Below are 27,895 nucleotides of genomic sequence, written 5' to 3'. Positions count from 1 at the left end.
CATTACCGTTGCAGGGGTTAGAGCCCAAGTTGCGGCAGGACTCGCCCGGAGCGCGCACACTCATGCCCGCAGCCGCAGCGCGGACACGCGCAGCCATGGACGGACCGGACCGGGACCCTGCGGGGCTGGAGGTGGGTGATGATGCATGCAGACCGGTGCATGAGGACCGGTGGGGGGGTTCGTGGGGGGGTCTGGGTGTTTCCTCGCCATGCAGGGAATCAGCGCAGGACAGGGGACGGTGCGAGGACCGGCCGCTTCCCCCAGCCCCATTCACAAATATCCCAGCTCATTTTTCTCTCTCTGCTTTTCAACCTGCAAGGTTGCATGTTTGACTTTCACCACCGAGGCGTTTTAGACGAGGCTTGACCTTAAATCCGGCGTCGTCTGCTGCTCATTAACTGTTTGACTGAGCAGTCTGGCTTAACAGCCTCCTGTCATGTCCCACACCTGCTGGGGACAGCTAGGGACAGATGGAGACAGCTGGGGACAGGTGGAGACAGGTGGGGAGATCTCTCCAGATCTCTCCACAAGCAGTTCCCAGCCGTCCCACAGGAAGTCTCATATTCATCAGATGGACCTGAGCCTCTTTCAGTGGATAAGTAAGGGATAATGCCCGACGAGGTGTCCATTATCATAAATATATGGACGACGCAGGGGCGTGAACCGTTTTATACCAAGGTCACTTACCAAAAAACATCAATATTAAATCAGTTATTCATGCTTTAATGTGTTTTCAGGGTAAATCATTAGTTTTATAACCAGCCACAGCTGAGCGACTATTTAATCTCTCGTCTGCAGCCGTTGGAACCTGGTAAGTTACAAAGTTTTTAACAAGCCATAACTCAGTTTCCTTGGTAACACCTGAGGGTCTGACTAATACCTGGAACAATCGATGCGTCCGAAATGCCATACTAAAAAGTATACTTAAGTTTGGCACACGTTTGAGTAAATATCAGTAGTATGTATTAATTTGGACGTACTATTAAGAGCCACGCGTCACTTCCTGCTGTAGGGAGGGGGTTGTTACCATGGTAACAACTCCTGTCACAGAAGCAGAAGCAGCTCTGCTCTTTACTGTTTATTCTGGCCGAAACAAGATTACATTTTAAAATATTATTGCATACGAATATTATAATATTAATTTTATATTATAATATTATTATACTTAATATTATACTTATGACATATACGTATCACTTAGCAACCAAACACCGCTGCATTGCATTGTGGGAAGTTTCTGCTTAGCTAGTGTCCATCAATCCACACTAATACATTTCTTCAGAATGAGTATGGATAGTACATACTATTCAGTACGTTCTAATGTTTCAGACGCACTAAAAAATCTCACATACTCATTTTGCATACTCTTTCGGGTGGAAGTATGCAATTTCGGACGCAGCCTATCACTACCGTCCCATAAGGTCCTTAATGGACACAGTGTTGATTCTCCAGGAACTAGGACGGACCTGAGATACGATTTAGCAACGGGAGATATTCTAGTCCGCTCAGCTCCGCTTGGCTATGGTACAGTAACAAACAGGAAATACATTTGTTTAAACAATCAAAGTCCACAGATAGTTTCCTAAATCCTTTTATAAAGCTACATATATTGTATATACACGTTAATATAAAATTAACTTTTAATTAAGCTACAAATATTATCAATCATCATTCATTTCATTTTCTTACCTCTCCTCTTCTACATCCCCGTCATCAAAATTGTTAAATTCACCAAATAAATTAAAAGAAATTACAAAATCGCTCATGTTGCCGTCCTGCGGTAGCAGGCTCTTCTTCTCCGAATCTCCGTTGCCGTGGTTACCACCTGGCAGTTGATCCAGCGCAATGATATTAAAGATATCAGGCAATTTATTTGACCAAACTTGTTTTCTAGGTGTAGGTTATCACTTTTAATGGACACCTGCCACCAATCAGAATGAGAGAAATTCAGCAACATTCTGACTCCTCCTCTTTACAATTGTGCGGACTAAGAAAGTAGTCCTGAATGGACCACATGTAAAGATTTTATTTTATTTATTTATTTATTTATTTATTCTTTATTTCATCCATTAAAAGAAAAACAAAACAGTTCAATATAATTAAAACAAAATCTCTTTCCTTGAATGAAAGGGAACAGAAAGAAGACTAAGCTTATTTTATCTGTCCCCTTTTCCCAATAAATCAAATTTCAGTTAATGTAATAATAAAAAAAAAAAATTACCAATTACGCAGTTAAAAAAAAACACTTTCCAATAAACGTGATTGAAAAAAAACAAACCAAAACTACAACAAAGTTATTAAATAACACAAAATAGCTGTCGTCAAACACAGATAGCCGTATTCTTTTTTGATTCAAAGAAAAAAAATGTGACAATGGTGCTAAAGAGAGAGAGAGGAAAAAAAAGAAAACCCACCTAAGTTAATATCATGATATTATTATCATGATATTTCTTCATCAAACTGGCTTTTATTATTCTTTTAAATGTAATGTTTGATTTGCATTCTTTGGCTTCTGTATCCAGATTGTTCCATAAACTTATACCTTTTACAGAAACACAACGTTCCATCAATTTTGTCCTGAATTTAGTTTTTTTAAAGACCTCTGTTCCTGTTAAGTTATACTTATTTTCTCTTTTTTCAAATTTTTTTTCTGTTTATTGATGTCCAGTTTTGAGGGAAAGTGGTTGTGCCTTTCACTTCCTGTCTGCCAGAAATAGACATCCGAGGGTGCAGAGGGGACATGTTCACCAAAAAATGGACCGCTTTGGACCATTAATGTTCAGACTTCAATGGCAGCATGAGAAGCGTCCGCCTCTAGAGGTGAGCTCTGTCCTGCTGCCGGAGACACGATGGTGTGTCTCTGACACTCTGGGACCTTAAATATGCACCATGTCTCACACCAGACCTGGATCCAGCAGAAACATGTGGTCTGTGGTCAATAGGGGGCGGGTGTTGCCAAAGGCCTCGCCATACAATACACATCACAATACTTGAGTCACGAGACGATATTGCGATATCCAAATTTTGCGATAACAAGCCACAGCTTCAAGCGTTTCCACTTGAAGCTTCTCTCCCTCTCATTTTTTAACTTGATATGGAACACAAGTCACAGACCCAGCAGCACATCTATCATCTCCTCCAGGTTCTACATCTTTAGTGTTGTTGTCTTCTTCATTTAGATACACAATCAAATACGTCACAGCAGCTTCACTCCAACCTCCTACTTCTGCTCCAGGTGATGGATTGTTATGGAAAAGAAACTTGGCCGAGTTGAGATGAGCAGGTGCTGGTGGAAAAGCTTCAATAGATATACAGACAATCAGACACACTCACACCTACGGGCCATTTAGAATCACCAATCCACCTAGCCTGCATGTTTTTGGACTGTGGGAGGAAACCCACGCAATAATGGGGAGAACATGCAAACTCCACACAGAAAGACCCCGCCAGGCCCGGGAATGTTCTTGCTGTGAGGCAACAGTGCTAACCACCAAGCCACCGTGCTGCCCTGAAAAATAGTTGTTTATGATAAATGTCTTACACTTGTAAAGCGCTTTCTTGTACTCCTACAGCCGCAAAGTCTTTACACTGTAGACATTCACACACACACACACACACACACACATTCACACACTGGTTGTCTGTGGAGCTGCCGTACAACAGTGCTGGCCTGACAACCAGGAGCCACTGGGGATTCAGTCTCTTGCTATAGGACACTTTGGGCAAGACACTTATGTCCAATGTTTTTCTTTTTTGCTACCATCCTTACTCGCTTTTGACACTCAGGTGTCATCCACGTTGCATCTGAGTCCTCTGGCAGACTGGAAAGATGTCCTTGCAGTTTTGGCACTGCTAACAACCAAGCATAGCTGCAGTGTCCCACATGACAAGGCACAGCCAATCACAATCACATTGGCCAGATATAGAGTAGAGAGAGTAGAGAACGGCCTCTGGGGCTCACTCACATCCTCGCTTTTACGTATCTTCTGGGTCAAGTACATCCATGAAGTCAGCCAAATGCTTTTAACCAAAACCAAAGACGGGGATAATCTGCTGGATGATGAGTGATCAAGTGAAGAGGACAACTCACTTCCTCTCTTCATTCCTCCTTGAAGTTCAAAAAACATTCAAAAGATTTTGAAAGACTTCACAAAAGCAGTTGACAGCTCCAATGCTCAGCTCCTTTGTCAACTAATGTGGTCACGGTTGTATCAAAATGGTTTTAATCGTTGGACAAGACGAGGATATACCAAAGATATTCAGTCTGTGGATAGAGGTAGTTATTAGTGTGGACATAAAAACATCTGCCCACATTGTAATGGTTTAAAAAAAAGCTGATGAGAATCAGATTGCAGTTGCCATCACATAAAAATAACACGCACACACACAGTCTGTGTCCTTGTGTCTCTCCGTTTGTAGATCCCTGTGATGTCAGAGCTCTTTGACATTCCATTCACCCCCACACTCCTTCGTAAAAACAACCATTTTGCTGGTTCACTGTAGCTATTTTTATTCTTCCCACAGCTGCCTGCTGAGCTGCTGTCAGTTCCACTGCTGCTGGAGCTGATGCACCTTGCAGAGGGGATGTGTTGAAGGCATGATAATGCTGACTCATCTCATTCCCTCCAGCATCTCTGTCTCTTAAAGCCGCAAGGAGACAGAGAGGAGTTTAGTGTTGGCACGTCGGCTGCCTTCCTCTGCATCAGACGCACACTACATGTTTCACACGTTGGCTACACAAACGCGAGAGTTTATCCGCATTGTAACTCCACAACTGCAAATCAAAAGCTGATCTAAAACAAATACCACAGATTTATTTAGGTTATATAGACTCAACAGTGTTTGATGTATTTGGGGAGGGGACTCGTACGTTGAAAATCTGCAGCTTACTGCTATTACAGAAGAAAGAAACCAGTTCCTTCTTCAGAGGACTGAAACCAGTTCCTTCTTCAGAAGACTGATTTGATTGCTTGATTGATTTAGCTCTATTGACGACTGAGGTCAGCTCAAGGAGGTCTATAGGATCGAAAGGGGGTTAGGGACGTTGAAGATGGGCCAACGCTGCAGAGCAACAAGGTTACATGAATACACTGAAGGGTAAATGAGGTCTAACTGCCTGAAACAAAGCTGTCATGGGTTGGTTTAGGGTTAGGGGGTTAGGGTTTGGTTGTGGTTGGGTTAGGGTTAGGGCTGGGGTTAGGGTTAGGGTTTGGTTGTGGTTGGGTGAGGGCTGGGGTTAGGGGGTTAGGGTTTGGTTGTGGTTGGGTGAGGGCTGGGGCTAGGGTTAGGGTTTGGTTGTGGTTGGGTGAGGGCTGGGGTTAGGGGGTTAGGGTTTGGTTGTGGTTGGGTGAGGGCTGGGGTTAGGGTTAGGGTTTGGTTGTGGTTGGGTGAGGGCTGGGGCTAGGGTTAGGGTTTGGTTGTGGTTGGGTGAGGGCTGGGGTTAGGGTTAGGGTTTGGTTGTGGTTGGGTGAGGGCTGGGGCTAGGGTTAGGGTTTGGTTGTGGTTGGGTGAGGGCTGGGGTTAGGGGGTTAGGGTTTGGTTGTGGTTGGGTGAGGGCTGGGGTTAGGGTTAGGGTTTGGTTGTGGTTGGGTGAGGGCTGGGGCTAGGGTTAGGGTTTGGTTGTGGTTGGGTGAGGGCTGGGGTTAGGGTTTGGTTGTGGTTGGGTTAGGGCTGGGGTTAGAGTTAGGGTTTTGTTGTGGTTCGGTTAGGGCTGGGGTTAGGTTTTAGGAAATTTAGAATTATAAGATGGCCCAGCAAAACGTGGCCAGGCACGGGCACGCAAGCTCAGAGTTTAATCCCACTCCTTTTTTGATTTTAGAGGGTTAATCAAATACACGAAAAATGTGTATTTTGGGAGTCCAGGTTACCATAGTTGGTATCCTGGGTTCCCCCCTCCCTCAAGGGGTTTTAAATTAAATACACTGAAAGTGTATATTTTGGGGACCTGAATTACCATTGTTGGTATTTCAGGTCTTCCCTTCCCTCTTTATGTTTTTACTTTTCTGCTTCTTCCTCTATTTTAAATATTATGTACATCCAACTGGGGGTTATAAATCACCAAAGATAATCAGAAGTGGATCACTGAAATAAATATAAGTGCTCAAATCAAAAGTGCTATACAAAAAACAAAAAGTGATCCACTCTGATTCCTTTTACCAATAACCCATTGGACTCCAATTTAAAGGAGATCTTCCAGATTTTATACATTTTAAACCACACAATTTATTTATAAAATTTGTGTGTTTGATGTTCATTTAGTCCATATGGTATGATTGTTTTTAGTAATCGAATCCACCTATTTTCTGCTTTTAATCTTTGTCCATATGTCCAGCTCGGCTTTGCTTCCAAACCTATAATAAATAAGTTGGCTAGGCCATGGTCCTTGAAATGGAGATATAACTCCATTTTCTCTTTTTGTCGAGTTATTAAATATATGTGTTGTTTTAATCGTTTTTCAAGCTCATTGGCTGTTTGTCCGACATAAAGTCGATGACATTTTGCACATTGTATCACATAAACCAGGTTTTTGGACTTCAAATCCAGTTTTTGTTTAATTAGTAAGCCCAAGCCAGTATGTTTATTGAAAATGAAGCTTGACGATCGAAAATGTTCTTGTTTTATGACTTTTACACTGAGCGAGGCATGTACTAATAGGTCTTGGAGATTTTTATTTCTCCTGTACGCTGAAATAATTCTAAACCTTTGTAATGGGATCACTTTCTGTTGTATTTTTCTCAAAGTTTCCTTTCATTTTTGTATTGAACTTCAGGGAGGTTGTGGAGAAGGTTGTAATTAAAGGAATAATTTCCTTTTCTTCTGAGTTGTCATTCACCCTTCTCTGGTCTTCCCGATATCCCTGCATTTCATTCTTTATTAGGCGGAGGAAAGAACGGCTGTAGCCCCTGGACCTGAGCACTTTAAAGAGAGTTCTTGTTGCCTTCTCTGCATCCTCAACATTAGTACATATTCTGTTAAATCTAATGAGTTGGAATTTAACTATACCCGTATGTTTCGGGTGATAGCTCAATTTATGCAGTAGAGCATGTGTATCCGTTGGCTTAAAATAAACTCTTGTGCCCAGTGTCCAGTCCTCCGCCTGATTTTTAATAAAGAAAACTTGAGTGTCTAAAAAGTTTAACTGTTCTTTTTGTAAGTCGAATTTCACTGTAATTAGTTTATGATGATGATTTAAAATTTCAATGAATTCAACAAACTCTTCATCAGAATGTGACCAAATGCCAAAAATGTCGTCCAAGTATCTCATATATATTAGAGGTAATTTTGGGCATTTGGGGAAGAGAGTTCACTCCCAATCCACCATATAAATGTTGGCATAGGCGGGAGCGAACTTCTTCCCCATTGCCGTTCCATGTACCTGGAGGTATAGTCGTTCATCGAACTCAAAGTCATTTCTGGTTAGACTTAATTCCAGTAACTCCAACAAGACCTCATCCGGTCGATAGCTATCCGGGTAGTCAGACAGGACTTGCCTAACCGCCCTTAGTCCCAATTGGGTGTCTATGTTGGTATAGAGAGAGTCGATATCCACAGAGAAGAGCACCGAATTTACTGGGATCCGCAGATTTTTAATCTTACCAATAAATTCATAAGTATCTTTGACATAGCTCTGATGTTTCTGTGACAAAGGGTTCAAAAAATGATCTATGTATTCTGAAATAGCATATGACTCGCTCCCGCAGTCTGATACAATCGGTCTTCCCACGGGAATCTGGTGGGGAACTGTCCACGTCTCCGAATTCTTATGAATTTTTGGAAGTAGATAGAATTTTCGTGGTCGAGGCACATCCGGGCCAAACAGATATTTCTTCTGCTTGGTGGATATGTATTTTTCCTCGTGTAGTTTCTTTACCAGTTCCCTCACCATTCCCTGGGTTTCCGACTGCATCGACTACGAGAGCGGTCGGTAATGTATGTTATTGTTGAGCTGTCTTTCAGCTTCCAATATGTACTGTGCTTTATCCAGAATCACTATCTTTGAACCCTTGTCTGCAGGTTTTATTACAATGTCTTGGTTCCTCTTTAGCTTATTCAGTGCTCTTCTCTGTTCCCCCGACAAGTTGTCCTTTCTCTCCGCCATCACTCTCAGTTTCTCCAAATCTTGGTCATCTCTCTGGATCAATTCCAAAATGGGACATGAAATGGCCTCCACAGGTGGTTCCCATCCAGAGGATGCTGTGACAGTTCCGGACAGGAGTCTGAGTCATAATCATAATAATCCAATAGTTTGAATTTCCTATGATAATGGTACAAATCCTGTCTGAACGCCTCTTTATCTATTTTAATAGGAGTCGGGATAAAGAGCAATCCCTTCTCCAACAAATCTTCCTCTGCCTCGATCAGTGTAAAAATCTGTGACAAGTTTAAAATGTTTGAATGTATTTTTTTATGTGTTTCTGAGGCCTCGGGGGTGAGTTTGGTCGGTCCCCCCTTAGCTATTTTAGTTTTTCCATCCAATGTTCCAAGATCCGTCTTGCCGTTTCTCCTGTCCAGTGCACTGGATCATTTGGGGCTACCTTAAAGGAGTTTTCCTCAATGGGTTCAAGTGTCCTGTAGGTTTTCCTAATATGTGTGTTTATCTCTTGGATAGATAGTTGTGCTGCCTGGTCAAGTCTTTTGGAATAATGGATTTGTGGAATGACAATTGCAGCCCTGGGAAAGATCTTTTTCGTCATGGCTACCAGCTGTTGGAATTGCTTTTGAACTGTCTCCAACAAATTCCCTCTTAAACCATTGTTCAAACCCACTGACAGCACAACCATCTTTGTCTGAGGTTGGTGTTTAAGTTTTCCCAAGACTGCCCTAAGGTGGTGTACTTGGGCTCCAGGGAAGGCATCCACCTGGACCGATGGGTAGCTGTATTTGGGGATCCTGGCGAGGTTGGAGTCCCCCAGTATTAGAACTGGCTTTTCCACCCTCAATGCCCAGTTTTTGATCTTTTGGGAGGTATTAGAATGACAAGTTGGACCACATATTGTGGATTCCACTCCTCTTCAACCAAATTCTCTCCAGAAGTGGAAGAAAGGGGGCTACTGGGGGACCCCAAATTCTCACCAGGATCACCCCTCGGCCCATCATTCCCACCCTGGTTCGCCTCTTCCTCAGGGGAGTCCAGGATTCTCCCTGACATCACTACAGCTACGTTGCTGGTATATGTCCCTTCCTCCTCGCACTCCAACTCAAGATCACACCCCTCCACGGACCTCTCCACCACACTCTCCTCCCTTAGTTCATGTACCTTGGCCTCTATCATCGTTGTTCTTCTTCTTCGCTGTTCCCCCTGAGGGTTAGGGTTAGGGCCCATGTCCGAGTGATGGTTAGGGTAAGGGTCCTGGACAGGGAGAGGGTTAGGGTTAGGGTTAGGGTCACCCAGTCTCAGGACAGTCCCACTCTCCCTCACTCCCAAGATGGGGGAAGTAGTCCCAGAGATCCCCCAGGGTAGGTACGAGTTCAGCCCCAGAGATGTAAAACGGGGTATCATCTCCTCCAGGTTCTACATCTTTAGTGTTGTTGTCTTCTTCATTTAGATACACAATCAAATACGTCACAGCAGCTTCTCCAACCTCCTACTTCTGCTCCAGGTGCTGAATTGTTATAGAAAAGAAACCAGGCCGAGTTGAGATGAGTAGAGCCGAGTAGTTACGAGTGGAAAAGTGCCATAAGACTTGTGTGACCGAGGTAGAGGCTAGCAGCTAGCTCCTGTCCATGTTAGCACATCCACCAATACTATGACGCAGATGACTCGTTACATAACTGAACTCATCGTGGGGTTACGTGTCACCATGACTGAGCGCTTTGAAGACGTAGGAGCGGTGGTTGCTCATGATATGGGCTATCGTTGCTTGACCACCCCGAGAGTGCTGATATACGCGTGCATGTGTGCGCCGAGCTGATAAGGCCGCTGGAGGCCAGCGCTGAGGAGCTTCTGTACGGATACACACGTTAGTATTCTACCGTGCACACACGCAGTGCTATTTAGTAAATCTGTTTAAATGATAGAAAACGTTCCTTGGAAGATTTTTGTAACCGTTAAAGGAGGACGATGTCCCCTTGTTGACTCGTCTCTGCCTTCCCTCTTGTACGCTGTCCTTGTGCCCCACGGCCTGTGGAGTTAGTGCCAGAGAAGGCGGGGCCACTCACCGTGCAGTTTGAGCCTCTGCCACACACACGTATCCACATTCTGCATGGACCTAATCTCTCTGGAGTCCGTGTGTTCTTGGCAACCATGCTGTTGATCAGCTGGAACGTGGTGAGAAACCTTTATTTATTGTTTTCAGAGACAACCGTTTTCATGTTGCACTCTTGTGGATGAAGCTGTTTATTTGTTAAAGGAAGCAGTATGCTAGACGATAGGGGTGTAACGATACACTAATCTCACGATACGGTACGATACACGATATTGAGGTCACGATAACGATACGATATTATAGCAGTATTTTTTTAACAACCTTGCATGAGGAACATGTGACTGGAAAAAATTGTCTTTTATTTGAAAGACACAAAATACAAAACAATGCTGTGCATTTGCCCTATTGTTACAGTTTGTAATGCTTTATAACTGTTTAAGTATTAAAGAGAAAGCCAGGACAACCATTTTCCACAAACTGAACTAAAAGTAAATGTCAGGTTTGCATTATGATCTTCAGTTTCATACAAGTACAAATATTTTGCCACAAACTGAATAGTTTCTCTCATGTATGATTTGACTTTTTTCTTTTCCAGAAATTTAACAACTAAAATCAAATAAATAAAAGTAAATAAATACATACAATTTTACATCATAAAACAGATTGATTCATGCTCACCTTATAAGTGTAAGAGGAGATTTATTTTTGTTAAGGTTATTTTGGTAATTCAGGGTTGATTATTTTATAAATATATTCTTTATATTCTGATGTAAATCAGGGACTATAATGACACTAGTCAGATTATCTGTAGTGATTAGTCTGTTTTAGATTGGGCGGAGTGATACGTCCCTACTAGACGACTTCGCAGTATAGCAGCAATGGTGTGTGTGTGCTCATAAATAATAAAGTATAAACAGTTATATCCAATAGCATGCTCGTCACTGCTAACAGATGAAATGATAGAGTTGAGGAGAAGCCCCTGAGCTGCTCAGATGTCTGAAGCTGAACCTTCAAAAGACATTTGCATCTTTTCTGAATTCAACTGGAAATGAATTAAATTGATTTATTTTCTCTATTACCTCAAAAAAGTATTTATATTTTCTCAGAACTTCACCAGGTGTCACCAAAGTGCCTCTGGATCATGAACTGTCTTAGCATGTCCTAACTCATCAAAACGTGTTCCTTGTTGTCAGTTCCTTTATAGTTTTAAGATATTACCTTTATATACATACATACATATATAACTCTGAAGTGAGCAATCTGAAGTGTTCACATAACATACAGTACACGCTAAAGTGTTTTCCACCACCTTAACAACATTTGTAATGTGGGCCGTACTAAGTTCCCCCATGATTCAATAGCTTGTACCTTCAGCAGCAGTAAGCTGAAGCAGTCATTTCCTCTGTGACCTCATCTGTCCCCCACATTCCTGTTGGTTGTGGTGTTTTTACTCATGAATAGCGGGCGTCAGGTCCTGACACAATGCTGCTCCTAGATTACGGTTTGCATTCTGACTGGGTTTTCCCGGTGGTTCTGACGTAGGCTTGCTGGTGTGGCTCAGATGATTGTCCTGTTGCATGACGCGGTCGCGACCGAGTTTCAGCTGTAAGACAGATGGCCTTGGATAGTCTGGTGTAAATCCCTGACTGTTTTCCTGCTGAATTTCTGACCATTACCGCCCGCAACCTGTGTTCCACTCCCGCCCGCATCCGCAAAACTCTTGAAACCATGCGGTACAATAATAGAGATGCATTGGTTTTGTGTCTTCTCCCGTCCCGCAAGAGAAATGTCCAGACAAATCTATCTGATTTAATATTAACATGATCATTGTGGAGCTTGATGGATAATTGACAGTTCATAGGTCACCTGACCGAAAGTTAGATGCAAATCCATCATTGTCATCATCACACAAGATATTTCACCTTTCGCGCTGCATCAATTATGTGATTGTGGTTATAGCAACGAGAGTAGCTGTGAGTGGCTCAAATAACACTAATAAATAACATAAAATAAACAAAGTTAACGAATGAAACAAATTAATTTAACAAATGAATCTCTTGGCCATTACATTGCTGTGGAGGAAGAGAATGTTGGTAACTGACTGAGGTTCCAATCCCTGCGTCTCTTCCAAGATGCTCCACAGACTCGGTGACTTGCCCTGCTTAGTCTTTGTTTTGTAAAGACCTTGTTTTAGGTTCTTTTCCACGTCATTGATTTCCATCTTGTTCGCTAGACTACATCCCAATCCTGCAGTGTTTTTTTTAGCCGCCTGCAGCAAAGTTCAAACCGCCCACCCCCGCGGGTTGGGTCCCACGGGACCCAATCCCGATGCAGCCCTCTAGTCTGGTGTACAGAAGAGTTCACAGTCCACTCATTCACTGCATACCGTAAAAATCACCATCATCATCCCTGACGATGGCTAAGACGCTGAAAAGATGTGTTTGGTTCTAAACAAAGGTGCCATGAGGCATGAGGGCCAAGCAGCTCCTCTTGGTTTCATCCAACCATAGGACAGAAAGCCTTGTTGCTTGATCAGATAGAGTTTTACAAACTTCATAATTATTAAAAACCTAGCCCTCCACAGGGCTAACGTTATGTTAGCAAGGTACCGTAACGTTAATCTAATTAATTAGCGCCACGTTAACTTAATTTGACCTTGTCTGGGGTGACGGTCCTCCGCTCTAGGAGTAACAGGGTGTTGGTGGAGATGCTGCAGCATTGAGAACGTACTGTTGTGGTCTTAAGCCTAAATTATGGTTCTTCATTAAATCGACACAGAGCACACGCCGTCACCGTGACGCCGTCGTGAATCCTTCGGACTTCTCTGTCACTTCATTTTGCCGTGGTGCAGTACCCCCCGCGACCACCAGAGGGTCACAGTGAATCAAAGAGATAAGGACAACTATTGTGCAAAAAAACAAAACAAAAAAAAAATCACACACACGAAGAAAAGAGCGCTGAAAGTTCACGACTGCTTCAAACCGGAAACCGGAAATGCGTTGCTACCAAGTGAACCAATCACAGCCCTCTCGTCTGCGTGTGGTCTGCGTCGCCTCGACGCGTAGTTACAATTTTTGGGAGGTGCACGTCAGTAACAGCGTCAGCGACGGCGTGGGGTGTACGACACGGCGCAACCTGCGGCGTAGGCACGGCGTCAATTTGACGCAGAACCATAATTCAGCCTTTACAGTGAAGACATGCAACATTGTCCGCCTTGGTGTCTAGCTTGAAATGCTCCCACACTTTTGACATTTTCTGCCTTTTCTTTTAGTTAAAACCAAACATATCCGCCGCCTCTTTCTTCTTCCTTTACGTTCGTGGCGTCAGCGCGTTGTGCCGCATTAAACGTAGTCCGGGCGAAATACCTGCTTTGAGCTGCAAAATTAAACGATTCCTCAAGGCAGAGAAAATTCCTTGATCATTACTTGTAATGGAATTACTCGAATTATTGGAGGAATTGTTTCAGCCCTACTTCAGTCATATTTCCCTTTCCCTCTGTGGCAGCAGAGGTTTTCTCTTGATGACCCTTCCTCATGAATCATTCCCAGCCTTCTTATTATTGTGTTGTCAGGGACTGTCTTTGCTGGGACTTCTGTACCTTGGAAGGCTGTTGTGTTCTTCTTCGCACTGGCTGATTATCACCAGGCCTGATGACTACCATTCAAAAATGGGGAAAAAGGTTCCAGCACATGTTGCTATTTGTCGATACATTTGTCTCGTGCTGACACCCAGGGTGAAGCAACTCAATGTTCCTTTAAGCATTCAGACAAGAGAAGAACACAGCTGCCTCTACAAAGATTCATTCACAACCAGACACGGATCATTTCCAACACATGCCACATGCCTTACTAACCACTAACTAACGCCTGAATAGTCTGTACCGTGATCTTTAAAATGAGCACTGGACTTCATTTCTGTTTTAGGGCCAGGCAGGAGAAAAATAAAAATAATATTTTTGAGGAGGAAGATTTTTTTTTTCATTATGCACTTCGAGAAAAAAGTCGAAATGTCGAGATTAATGTTGAAGTACAATTTCGAGAAAAAAGTCAAAATTTCGTGAATAAAGTTTCAATTTCGACTTTATTCCTGAAATTTCGATTTTATTCACAAAATTTTGACTTTATAGAGGGTATGCATTGACGTCACTTCCCCACTGGACCAGCCCCCTTACTCGCACTGAGTGGCAAAAACAGCTACAACTAGTGGAGAAGATGGAATAACAGCCGATTATCGGCTTAAATTAAAGACAGTTGGACTTGACAGGGACCCGTACAGTTACCCCAAGAACCAGTGGTCCATGGACATTAATATTTTGTACAGTTACCAAGAACCAGTGGTCCATGGACATTAATATTTGGTACAGTTACCCCAAGAACCAGTGGTCCATGGACATTAATATTTGGTACAGTTACCAAGAACCAGTGGTCCATGGACATTAATATTTGGTACAGTTACCCCAAGAACCAGTGGTCCATGGACATTAATATTTGGTACAGTTACCAAGAACCAGTGGTCCATGGACATTAATATTTGGTACAGTTACCCCAAGAACCAGTGGTCCATGGACATTAATATTTGGTACAGTTACCAAGAACCAGTGGTCCATGGACATTAATATTTGGTACAGTTACCAAGAACCAGTGGTCCATGGACATTAATATTTGGTACAGTTACCAAGAACCAGTGGTCCATGGACATTAATATTTGGTACAGTTACCCCAAGAACCAGTGGTCCATGGACTTTAATATTTGGTACAGTTACCAAGAACCAGTGGTCCATGGACATTAATATTTGGTACAGTTACCAAGAACCAGTGGTCCATGGACATTAATATTTGGTACAGTTACCAAGAACCAGTGGTCCATGGACATTAATATTTGGTACAGTTACAAGGAACCAGTGGTCCATGGACATTAATATTTGGCCACGAATCCAGTTTCCTGATATTTATATTTACTTAATTTCTACGCCGGGGAAATACACGAAGCAAAGCTTGAAGGCGTACAAAGGTTTTGACACTTGGTCCGACTTCAAGGCAGGATTTGTTGTAGAAATTAAAGTGATGAGGACACCGAACTTTATGATTTGACCGTTTAACGTTAGCTACCCAAAAATCCAACATTACCTGATACAAAATGGGAACCACAAATCCACGTTTCGGTGCCTGGAATCCAGTTGTTTCTGTGAATTGCAGCGATCCATTTGTCTCTCTTAAGAGACTTGACGCACACACACACACACACACACACACATGCACGCACGCACACACACACACACACACACACACACACATATGCACGCACACACAAAAGCTTCTGTTGTGTTATGCATTTCAATCCATCAAGCTTTTATTTATAAAGGTCTTTACGTACCACCAGGCAACCAAAGATCTGTGCAGATGAGTCACAGATTAAAACCGCAAACAACAAGACAGTAAAGACAAAGATAATACAGAGACTGGTCTCCTACAGTAGTCATGCTCTCTCGCCTTAAACGTGTAAAAACATACGCTTCTAAGAAGATTTACGATCATGAGGAGTTCATGAAGAGTTCCAGCAGACCTCCCGTTTGACGTCAGAAGCTCTGAGCTTCCCGTTTACACGGAGCAGTGACAGCGATGGGAACGTGGGAGACATGGACTGTCCCTAGGGACGTGGCCTCTGGGGTCCCAGCGCTGGAAACCTTGGCAGTTACACAGAGAAAACTTCTTCCCATGTACTGCAAAATTAGCGCCTATAGCTATAAGCAGATATTCCTAAATCTAGCCAAATTGTCTAATGTTAAGAAAAATATTTTCTGCCAATAGGACGCCACCAGACGAAAGGTGAAACTAAGATGTGAAACATTTCATCAGTCTAGGTTTTATCTGGTTAGGATCAGCTTTATTTCTAGAGCACTTATCACAGATAAAAATCACAAAGTGTCGTACGATAAAAAGCGGTATAGATATATAAGGATAATAGAAGTATAAAACAAACAGAGATTAATAACATAAAAAAGAAATAAAAGAGCAAAATAAAACAGTTAAAAAAATGGCAAAGTCAAGGTTTTATCCGTCAACCAAAATTTTTGTCCAAATAAAAGCGTCTTCAGTTGTCTTTTAAAAGAGTCAGCACTGTTGGTCAGGTGCATAGAGAGAGGAAGAGCGATCCACAGTCGAGGGCGATGGACTGAAAAGATCTTGTCTTATCGTGATCTTGGGACGGATAAGAAGTGTTGTTCTGATGACCTGAGTGAGCGAGCTGGGGCATAAACAGTTCAAAGATCACAAATATATTTTGGGGCTTGGCCATGAAAAGCTGTCAAAGTCAGTACAATCTTAAAATCATTATGTTGCTTTACTGGCAGCCAATGTAAAGAAGATAAAGTCGGGGTGATGTGGTTCCATCTAAGAGCTCCAGTTAAAAGCCTGGCTGCAGCATTCTGGACAATCAGCAGTCTCTTTAAAGAACGATCGTTAAAACAGGTAAAAAGAGAGTATGAGTCCAGTCTAGAAGAAACAAAAGCATGTAAGACCATCTACAAGTCGACACACGAAAGAATACTCTTAAGTTTAGAAATGTTCTTAGATGATAAAACCCATTTTTTGACACAGCCCTTGAGTGTTTATACAAAGAAAGAGATGAATCAAACAACAGCTCCAGGTTCCTGATGCTCCACTGGACAGAAGAGCCCGGGGCCCCAAGGTGTTGCTTGATTAATGGAATCTTTTTATCAGGGGCAAAGATCAGGGATTCCGTTTTGGAAGGATTTAGCCGAAGATAATTGTTTAACCATTTGTCGATGGAATCTACACAATTTGATAAATCAGCTAGCACCCCAATCTCCGACTCATGAAAAGAACAGTATAGCCAGATATATCAGCATAAAAGTGGTAAGATACATTTCCAAAAAGGGTTATAAGCCTTCCAAAATTAATTTTCACACATTTAACAATTGTATATTTAAAATATATTTACACAAATCTGTGTATCATGCCCTTAAACTACTATGTACACTCTTATTTTAGTATTAACAACCTCCATTTCTGTGAAAAAAATAATATTTGCTAAGAACTACATTTCCCTAGAGTCATGCTATACAGCTTTATGCTAATCAGCGCCATATTTGTAGTCACATTAGTTTGGGTTAACCCTAACGTATAAAAACGTTTTAAAAAACATATATCAATTGAGTATATCTATTATGTAGTGCATCTGAATTAGTAATTACATTTTATAGAGATGATGTATGTTAAGGAATTGTAAATATTTGTTTATTTAGGATAGTCTATTTAACGTCATGTAAATGACATTGATGTATGTGATTCAATATAAATTGTAAATGTACCTGTGTACGGTTTATTTTAATATTTACCGTTCAAAAGCACAACACATTTAACCGTTTACTTCCACGTCCACGTCGGGGCCTCGTCACGTGATCAGGATCTACGCTCATCACTCTATGATGTAGAGGGGACGCCCAGGGAATTCCCTGTGTTTGACGGACTGGCAGAATGGTTAAAACAATGAATTTAAATATCGACTGTCTCCACTTCCTGGTTCAAAAGCAATTAAAAATGATATTTCGTGGCTGGACGAGGCTCTGGTTAAGGTCTGGTTAGGTTAATGCACCACTTATGATTGGTTAGAAGTAGGAAATGCTTGGGGTTTTTGCTAAAAATAATAATTTCACATCACTCCGTCGCCATTGCGACAGCAAACAACAATCGAATTTATGTTAAATACTAGAAAACACGGTTAAATACTCGCCATCAAAATACTGTTAAAAATCATCAAAACACTGTTAAAACAGCGTTAAAAATATGCTTTTACAAACTGACAGTAACAAACAGTAACTTGCGCATCAAAAACTCATAACTTAGCCACTATAATAAAGGATAATATATACATAATAATAATGTAATAATCTGTGTATATATCACGACAACGGATCCCATTGACTTCGCATAGTACTATATCCGTGGTGCTCACACAGAATTTTACCACTTTCCGTGCTGGTGCCACGGAAAATAGTGGTGAGAGGTCGTGGGCATTTCACGGATTTTTGTGAGATCAGGTTGTACCCTTTCTAGTATTTTAGACATAAAAGAAAGTTTTGATATACCATAAAAAAAAAACAAATAAAGGCCCAAATCAACAGGTGTTTATTTGGGCCTAGCGTTTATTAATTGTGTGTCTCCATTCAACCCAAATCTTATTGTGTGTCTTCGATTTAGCCAGCTAGAGCTAGCCACCAACGGCTTCTCGTTGTCAGCTTTGTTCTGATACTCTTTTCCCATGACTCGTATAATCTTCCGCCACTCACGCTGATGTATGGCACGTTTGTGAAGTATCCAAGCTAAGGGAAAAGAGGGAGGCAAAACAATGGAGGGGAAAAGAGGTGAGCGAAGAGCTGGAGGCTACGAGCTCACCTCTTTACACAAGCCGCTCAACTTCACAACACGTCATCAGTGAGGTCCCTCTAAATCAGGGGTCGGCAACTCTAGACTCGGCAGCTCTAGAGCCGCATGTGGCTCTTTAGCGCTGCCCTAGTGGCTCCCTGGTGCTTTTTCAAAAGTGTTATTTTTTCCTTTCCTTTTTAATCTCAACATTTCGACTTTTTTCTCGACATTTCTACTTTTTTTTCAAAATTTTTACTTTTTTCTCGACATTTCGACTTTTTTCTCGACATTTCGACTTTTCTCGAAATTGTATTTCAACATTAATCTCGACATTTTGACTTTTTCCTCAACATTTCGACTTTTTTCTTGAAGTGAATAATGAAAAAAAAATCTTCCTCCTCTAAAATATAATTTTTATTTTTCTCCTGCCTGGCCCTAATACCTTCCGTACTCTTCCTCGTGGTTCTCAAGATAAGTCACGAACTGCCGTAGCTCGGTCTTGTTTTACGGTAAGCCCTAAAGGTGTCGGCGCCCCCCCCAGAAGGCCCCGCAGCCTCGGCTCCCCAACGCGGTCTCACATGAAAGATTGAAACTTGAAACAGCGGACAAACGATCTGTTCTGTCTTCCTCTCAGATTAAAGCAGCATTATGACTGATCTAAAGGCCTCCGGGGTGGGGGAGCCGCCTCCGCCCTACATGATCTTCCTGGTCGTCTTCCTCTTCTTCATGACTGGACTGCTGGGCTTCCTAATCTGCCACCTGCTCAAGAAGAAGGGCTACCGCTGCCGGACCGGAGACATGGAGGAAGAAGAGGAGGAGGGGAAGCTTGGAGAGGATGAGGATGGTAGGTGAGAACGGATGACAGTCAACATGAACACATGAAAGATCCGCGTGTTCGTTTGTCTGGTGCTCCATGCAGCACCCTGTAATGTAATAATTTCCTGAAAATGTAATAACGCCTGAAAATGTAATACAATTTGCACTTAACTCAATCAAAAATGTAATAAAATCCAATAATGTAATAACTTCCCCAATAATGTAATAAAATATCCTGACTGCTATTGTAATAAAATTTTTACCGATAATGTAATACCTTATTACATTATTGGGAATTTATTACATTTTCAGGTGGGTCTTTTTTTTTTTTTTTTCCAAAACTGATAATGTAAAACTTGAAAGATAATGTAATATATATGTTCATTTTCAGTCCAGAGTTCTACATTTTGAATTTTAAGTATCTAAGCATGTTATATACGCTGGATTTGAAACAACTGAATGACTATTGGGTTAAATTGCAGACTTTGAGTTCCATGTAATAAATTCCCAATAATGTAATAAGGTATTACATTATCAGTAAAAACTATTAAAATATCCGTCTGGATATTTTATTACATTATTGGTGAAGTTACTACATTATTGGGTTTTTACATTTTCGATTGAGTTAAGTGCAAATTTTATTAAATTTACATTTTCAGGAAATTATTACATTATAGGGTGCTACACTCCATAAGAAAACCAGTGAACAGAATCAAATGTTAATACAAGCTTTATTATATCATGCACAATATTTTCCGGAGTTACACTTTTCTCAATCCACAGAGGTAGCAGAGAAATGCACACAGTGGTCATCGATCCAGCCCTATTTATACTGAAAACGGAGGTGTTTTGTACGTTATAGGTGTGGAATGTTGAACCTTATCTGTGAAAACATATGTGGGGAAAGAAACCTAAACATGTAACACTTTCAGCCATATATATCCTGCTGATTGTTTCTTACTTAAGATGTTAACTCAGCAAATACCTAAGATCACTAAAACTTTGAGAAAAACAGGATGGAACCCTTCAGTTTTCTCTTCATTGTCTTCCCCTAAAGAAGAAATCAGCTAAACAGTCCAGTCATACAAACCAGGATGTGTTCCAGCAACCACCAGTGTAGAATCTTATAGTAAAACCCCTCATACCTTTAACAATTTCATTAAATCCTGACACATACAGTTGTTGTGTGAAAAAGTTTTTGCCCCCTTTCTGATTTCTTATTTTTTTGCATGTTTGTCGCACTTAATTGTTTCAGATCATCAAACAAATTTAAATATTAGACAAAGATAACACAAGTAAACACAAAATGCAGTTTTTAAATGGAGGTTTTTATTTATAACCTACATGGTTTCGATTTTTCGTGTGAAAGATTTATTGCCCCCCCCCCCAAAGTGTCTTTGTATTTGTTCTGCGGATGCTGATTCAGCACCATGGAATTAGTGGACTCGTGGACGTGTGGGAGTCGTATCACGTCATAACGCCAATACACTGTGAGAAGCTTGTGATTCCTCAGTTGGCGGTGTGACAGCAACAGTGTTCTCTGGGAGTACCATCTCCATGATGAATGGCCTGCCTTCAGTCGTCCTCCAGATTCAGAGATACAAACCACAAGTGTGAAGATCCTCAGGGTTGTTGTTGTCTGATGGCGGTTAATTGCCGTTCAGCAGCATCAGCAGGGCTTTGCAGAGACAGCAAGACCTTACTGCTGAAGCAGACGTGATAAGAAACCCACGTAATTAACTGAAAGAGGCCTTAGCAAAAACTCCCTGCAGCATGTGATGATTAAGACTGTTCACAGAAATTGATCACAGACGTGGTGAAGCACAGAACAGCAGCGGGCATCAGAGCCGGCTCGCTGTTTCCAGCTTTGATCCACTGCACCTAAATAAGAATAAGCTCACACTCGCCGACACGAGCGTGTGTATTTAAGCACTCGGATACGTAAACGCACTCAGATGTGAGCACGCCTGTAAACACGGGCCGACCAGACCGACCGGACATACCGGACCGAGCGCACGTACCGGACCGACCGGACATACTGAACAGACTGAACAGAGTGGACGAGACCGGACATACCGTAGATGACCAAATAGTCGCCCGCGCGCAAATACGCGCCTGTGCTCTAATAGCCGCCGGGGTCCGAGCCCATTTGGCATAATAAACGCTGGTTCAATTAAACGCCCGGGCGACTACCGGTAATAACCTGGTAATAACACTGTATTTGCATTGTATTGTGTACAGTATCGTTCATACTGCTCTGATCAGCTCTGATCAGCTCCAGTTCATCAGTTATGGGGATTCTTTATTATTTATAATTTTATTTTTTTTTATATTAAAATCCCAAAATATCTGTACCGTTTCTGATTGGGTGTGTGCACTGTGAATCATTTTTAGACACAACAAAGAACGCGTACCGCAAAAGTTGTGTCTCGGCGGAGGAACCCGGCGTCCCAGCAAAATGAGAAGAGAAAAAAGAGGTTTTCTGAAGAGCAGACAGCACACACACTGAAGGCTGATTTATGGTTCCGCGTTACACCAACGCAGACGCGGCGACCCGCGCCATACGTGGAAATGCGCTCTTTTTTCTGCCATTAAAACATGATTTGTAATGTGAATTTGCAAAACTTAAACTACAAATAATAGTTTTTGACGTAACATCAGAGATTGTGCATGCTCTCTGTGAAAGGATGAGTCAAATCTGGTCGTAGCTGCTTCAACTGTGATTCCTTCACGAGGAGAGACCAGGATTTCAAACACGCTTGATTTTCTTGCGAGCACACGATTCGTGATCGGGAGCTCGTCGTGAGGTGTTGTGTTGTGTACAGTGTGTACAATTTTAGTTCCAGTGGTACTATGGTGATCTCATATGTTCTTTGTAAGTAATGGTCTACTCTGGTGCTGCTCATTGCAAAAATAAATTGTAGCCTGGTGCAAATACCCGCCTGGTTCTTATAAACGCCTGGGGTCCAAGTGGATTTAGCATATTAAACGCCCGGGCTACTAAATGGTCATCTACGGTACTTGACAGACCGGACAGACCAGACCGAGCGCACATACCGGACAGAACGGACAGACCGGACATATTGGACCGACCGGACAGACCAGACTGACCGGGCTGAGTGGACTGACCGGACAGACCAGACATACCGGACAGACAAAACTGACCGGACCGATTGGACGGACCAGACATACCGGACAGACAAAACCGACCGGATATACCGGACCGACCGGGCCAAGTGGACAGACCGGACCGACCGGACATACTGAACAGACTGAATAGAGTGGACAGACCAGACCGAGCGCACAGACCAGACATACTGGACCGACCGGGTCGAATGGACTCACCGGACAGACCGGACCGATTGGACGGACCAGACATATCGGACGGACAAAACCGACCGGACAGACCGGACATACTGGACCAACCGGATATACCGGACAGACCGAACAGAGTGGACAGACCAGACATATTGGACAGACCGAACATACTGGACAGACCAGACCGATCGGACATACCGGACCGACGACGCCAACTATGTTAAAATTTCTTAGCAAATCCTTTGCTTCCATTATACAACAAACAACCTTGAACTTAGGGTCTGTATAGTTTAATAATCAGGACCTTATTTAGTTTGACTTGCATGTCAGATGAAAAGCACGTGTGCTGATGAACGCGTGGTTGCCGTCCACCGGGAGGGCCGGCAGCGTCTGCCCGACGGGCTTCATTCGTTAATGTGTGTTGTTTTGATGTCCTGCAGGTGAGCACGAAGAAAACCAGGACACAGTGGAGCAAATCCTGAAATGTATCCTGGAAAATGAAGGTAAGACACATCAGAACAACGCTCCGCTTCATTTATCAGCAGATGATTGATTTGCTCCTCTGCCTCGTTTATCTGGTGCTCCATAAGAAAACCAGTGAACAGAATCAAATGTTAATACAAGCTTTTATTATATCATGCACAATATTTTCCAGCCGGAGGTCCACCTGATGGTCATCCAGCGCCACTAAAACTGGATTATAATCAAAGTCTTGGATGTAACCTTGGGTTGTATAACTGAGCGTGAGAAGTTGCTGGGATGTCCACTCCTGGGAGAGTTGGGCTCCACCTTTAACGTTTTCCCACTTGTTAATAGTTTTTCTCTCGATGAAGGGTTGACTACATTTCTTTTTAAAACAACCTTTTAGCCAGGGGTTGTCGCTGCCCAGGAGTCTGAGAAATCTCTGCTCTTTAGAGGTTTTAGGCCACGTTTACACATAGCCGGGTATTTACAAAAACGGATATTTCCCCCTCTACGTTTTGAAAAATACCATCATTTACACAAACCTGCATAAATACGCTGTTAAAGGGTGCTATGAGTATGCCAAACCTACAGGGGGCAGTGTAACGAGAAGCATAAAGTCATGCTAGCCAATCGCTATCCAGGAAAAAAACATCAACAAATGACACGTTGCCAAACAAATTGTAAACACAGGTCGCACACATGATGCTGGTGACGTTTCTGTCGCATAATGTGACATTCTGAAGCCTAAATGTCCGTTTCCCTCTGTTTACTCCACTTTGGCCGGAGTTTTCAGGAATTATCGTTTTTGGTGACTTTGAGCTCCGTTTTCGTGTAAATGAACCATGGATGTATTATAGAACTGGATGGAAGACCAAAAATGGCCGCCCATTCATTTCAATGCATTTTGCTCAGCCAGCGCATGTGCCGAAAACATTTCTGACTTCCGGGTTTACTTCCGCGTTAAGGGGCCCATAGAGCATGCGCAGTTGAGTCACCTCCCATGATGCTCTGGGGCATTTTCCACCTTTTCGTCTCACCTGCGTTCATTTCTGCTGCTTTTATGGAGCTATGGGTTAAATTTAAACTTCAAAGTAGTGTTGAGGCAGTTGTGGCTCACTTCGAGAAGCAAAGTCTACCATCCTAGTAGGGGGACTGCAGCATGGACCGAAGGATTGGGTGAAGTTGGACGCTGCTTGGTACTCTAGATGTTTTTAGACAGCGCTGGTTCGCGTAAAGCAACAAGTGTTTTCAGAGGTTTTTAGGTGGGAGTCCTATGCTCTAAAGTGCTGATAAAGTCTCTTTTTAACAAAGACTTGTCTTTATATGGATGAATAGTCACCAGATTTATAACTGACATTCTTTTTGTCCCCTCCAGCCAATATGGAGGCTTTCAATGAGATGTTTGTGAACCAGAACGTGTGCGTGCGCCACGACCCCAGGTAAGCCCATTCAGATTAGCCTGTTTCACAGATTCTTTTAACTTGTGAATGGGGTATTACAAGTGTATGTAACAAAGGATGACCTGCTCCATGTCACCTACAGCATGATCAATGTGATCATTTCAAATCTACTCCAGCTAACTTTCATAATATGGAGCCAGATGTAATGAAAAATGGACTTTATCACTTTTTCTTAAAATAAAATCCACCCAGAGACAATTTCTTATCTAATTTTAATTATATTTTTTTCTTTTTTTTCTTGATTGATTTCCTTAAATAAAAAAATATTTCTGAATTGAATTGATGTATAACTGGCATGACTTTCTTATGTTCAATATCAGTAGTCTATAGAACATAATTAAACAATTCGGGAAACAATTATTCTATTTATTCAAGAAAACTGTTGATAATTGCAACATAAAGCAAAACAGTCCCCCAGTAGCCTATATACTTCCTGCACACATTTACAAAAAATTCACAAAAAATGTGAGGCGTTCCACATGGAGCAGGGTCTCAGGGTGAAACTATCCACTAACCCAGAGCGTATTTGTTAGGGGTCGTCACAATGTTTGTACAATTCTTATTCTAGTTATTTATTATTACTTGATATTCTTGTCTTTTTTATTTTACTACATTTAATCTAAACGTAAGCCTTTTCACAAAATGGGTAATGGTTTAATTTTTAATTTGAAAATCTTATTGATGTTCATGTCCAGGTTACGCAAAGAGTCCATTGGCGGTATTCCTCCCCATCTTCATACAGTCCACTCAGGCACCGACCACAACACCTGCCACCTTTGTGCGCAGGGTCGCGCTAAAAAGGGCCGCAGACAAAGCAGAACGCCTCGCACCAAACGACCCTGGGAGCAAACTGTGTTCTCTGTTGGAAGGTAACAGTGTACAATCCATTGATTTTGTAAAGTTCAGGGTGGAGTAGCCATGTGAGCAAATGATGGGAAAACTACATTATCAATGTATCGTTATCCTCTCAGATTTCGAGTGATACACACTGATAAGAGGCTCCATGGTGGTGCTACTCCATTGGCTACATCAGGGGACCAGCTGGACCGATCCCAGGACAGCGAGGACAGAAAGGAGGGCGGGTATAATCTGAGAAGTATGTTCAAAGAGGTTCGCCGGCCTTCAGAAGGTGCCAACGGATTATCTGGAATTGCGGGAAGACGAAAAAAGAGTGTTACCATATTTGGACTGAGGCGGGGAAGTGACCCTGCAGGTGTAAGAGTAAAAGAGGCGACGGGGAGGGAGTTCGGAGAGGTAAAATTTAGTTTCCAGCAGCCTGTAGTTTTGGAGGAACCTCGACGGACAGCGAAAATCAAAGCTGATCCTGAGCATTCTATAAAACCTGGTACGAAGTCCGAACCTGAGCTTGTTTCAGCTCAATGTGATGCTAAAGGCTCAGGTAACGTTACATCTCCTTCTATTCAAAGTAAGACAAAGGCCTCCAGTCCTAGCTCCAGTCCCAAGGAATGTTCTGAGCTCGGAGCAAGCCCTCAACCGACAAACACCATGACCAAAACTCCTACTGGGACCACAGTAGCTTCTGCCCCAAGTTACCTTACTATTTCATCTGAGAGGAGAGTAAATGTTGACAATAAGATGTTAAAGATGGAAGAAGCATACGATCCTGGACCTCTACAGACCTCTACACCCATTGCCCCCATTCCAACGTCCATTCCAGGCTTCATACCTGTGATGCCTACTGAACTCCATTCTACCAAAAGTTTTTCAGTTGACCAAACTCCCCCTGACCCAAGCTCCAGCCCAGACCTGGAGCCAGGCTTTGGAACTGGCCTCCATTTGATAAGCTTAGGTTCATCTCCCCTTGCTTCCTTGGCCGAGTCACCAAGCCTCCAAAGTACGTCAGACAACGTGCCATCAGAGGGAATACAAGCTGCCTTCTCCCCTGGCCCCGCACCAAGCCCAAAACTCTTGCTGCCTCAAGAAATGTCCAGCCAAGAATGTAGGTCATCTTCATCCTTGGGGCCAAGTGGCAGCCCAGCACAGTCCCTCTCCCTCTCACCTTCTCGTGATGACCAAAACCTTCGTCCTACCCTGAAGTCATTAAGTGTAAGATCTGAAACACCTGTAATCAAAGGAAATGTTTCCAGCTCATCGGCTATAAAGGTGCAGGAAGCAGAAGGAAGCACAATCCCAAAAACTGAGGAAAAGATAGAAATAAAGAGACCTGGGATTCTGAAAACATCTAAACTTTCCCCAGTTGCAACAGGAGATCCTAAAGGTTCTGGCTTTTCCTCTCCATCCGATCAGCCGGTGAAGGATAAACTGAGCAGTTTGCCTTCGCCGCATTTCGGCCCGGCGTCCCCGTCCTCACCTGAAAGCACTAGAATAAGTAGTGTGACTATTGTTAAAGCCAGCCCTGACAGCAAGAGAGAGTTTTCTGTTGTCACTATGGTGGAGGACGAAGGAACTCCTACGTCTATAACAGATCAGAAAGGAAGGACTTCTGAACATGAGAGAAGGACAGTTGGTCCAGCAGCCAGTCAACAAGGAAAGTTTTCTGTTTCAAGTGTTGAAGAACCTGAGAGTGAGAGCAAAGAAAGGTCAGGGATGGAGGTTAGGCCAACGCTGACGAAAGACAATGATGACCTGATGGAGATGGAAGATATTAGAGACTGCAAGGTTACTCAGGTGGAAGGAGCTGAAAGGAAGGAGAACTATATGATGCAGATGCAATCAAAACAGGATTGAGAGATGAAGCTGTGGGGGGGAATGGGGGGGGAAAGTGGTACCACTCAGTGAAGGTTAAGAGAGGACAAATAATAGTATGATCAAAGATCGTTATGATCTTTGATGATATTTTCACTATAATGAACATGTTTGTAGGAGACTGGACTGGCAAGTTAAATGACCAGCCTGATGAAGACAATGGTCAGCTTTGCAACCTTCCAAACTAAACAATGTACTCTTTGGACTAGAGATAATAATTTTTGAAGGTTTTTTTTTTGTCTTTCTTTTTTTTATAAATCAAGTTTTAGATTTTAGCCATGGAAGGGGGAGAGGGAGAGTCAACGGCTCCATCTCCCACTGGGAGAGACACTGACTGCGTTTACATGCATCAATAACCCTTTTAAAACCCGAATATTAGCAATAACCTGGTTTTGTACGGCCATGTAAACACCAATAACCCCTTTGAATAACCCCAATTTGCTCATATTCAGGTTTTTAAAAACCCCAATATGACCCCTGGGTTACTCCTTTTAAAACCTGAATATTGGGTCATGTAAACACCAAACGGAATATCCCCATCATACGGAACAGGAATTTGTTTTCTGCACATGCTCTGTTC

The 27,895-nt window shown here is 42.5% G+C and overlaps 1 protein-coding gene across 3 annotated transcripts; it reads left to right on the top strand.

Moving 5' to 3' along the window:
• Positions 1-27,308, top strand: LOC133447302 (uncharacterized). 3 transcript variants are annotated; one of them, XM_061725943.1, is made up of 6 exons: positions 1-131; positions 19,164-19,373; positions 23,104-23,166; positions 24,504-24,567; positions 25,284-25,457; positions 25,560-27,308. In XM_061725943.1, exons 2-6 carry the CDS (start codon positions 19,178-19,180, stop codon positions 27,295-27,297), a joined length of 2,235 nt encoding a protein of 744 aa, XP_061581927.1. In that variant the 5' UTR covers positions 1-131; positions 19,164-19,177; the 3' UTR covers positions 27,298-27,308. The 3 variants fall into 3 exon arrangements, with proteins under 3 accessions (XP_061581927.1, XP_061581926.1, XP_061581928.1); XM_061725942.1 differs by lacking the exon at positions 1-131 and adding an exon at positions 10,230-10,267; XM_061725944.1 differs by lacking the exon at positions 1-131 and having other exon boundaries at positions 19,262-19,377.
• Positions 27,309-27,895: the final 587 nt, after the last annotated feature.

Source organism: Cololabis saira, chromosome 7 (assembly GCF_033807715.1).
Source record: "Cololabis saira isolate AMF1-May2022 chromosome 7, fColSai1.1, whole genome shotgun sequence".
NCBI classification, from domain to species: domain Eukaryota; kingdom Metazoa; phylum Chordata; class Actinopteri; order Beloniformes; family Belonidae; genus Cololabis; species Cololabis saira.
The sequence above is the reverse complement of the archived record's forward strand: the minus strand, read 5'-3'. Positions and strand labels throughout refer to the sequence as shown.

Coding starts and splice junctions, on each gene's coding strand:
- LOC133447302 (XM_061725943.1), top strand. CDS start 19,178: ATGACTGATCTAAAGGCCTCCGGGGTGGGGGAGCCGCCTCCGCCCTAC. Junction 23,167..24,503: donor ATGTATCCTGGAAAATGAAG/GTAAGACACATC, acceptor TGTCCCCTCCAG/CCAATATGGAGGCTTTCAAT. Junction 24,568..25,283: donor TGCGTGCGCCACGACCCCAG/GTAAGCCCATTC, acceptor GTTCATGTCCAG/GTTACGCAAAGAGTCCATTG.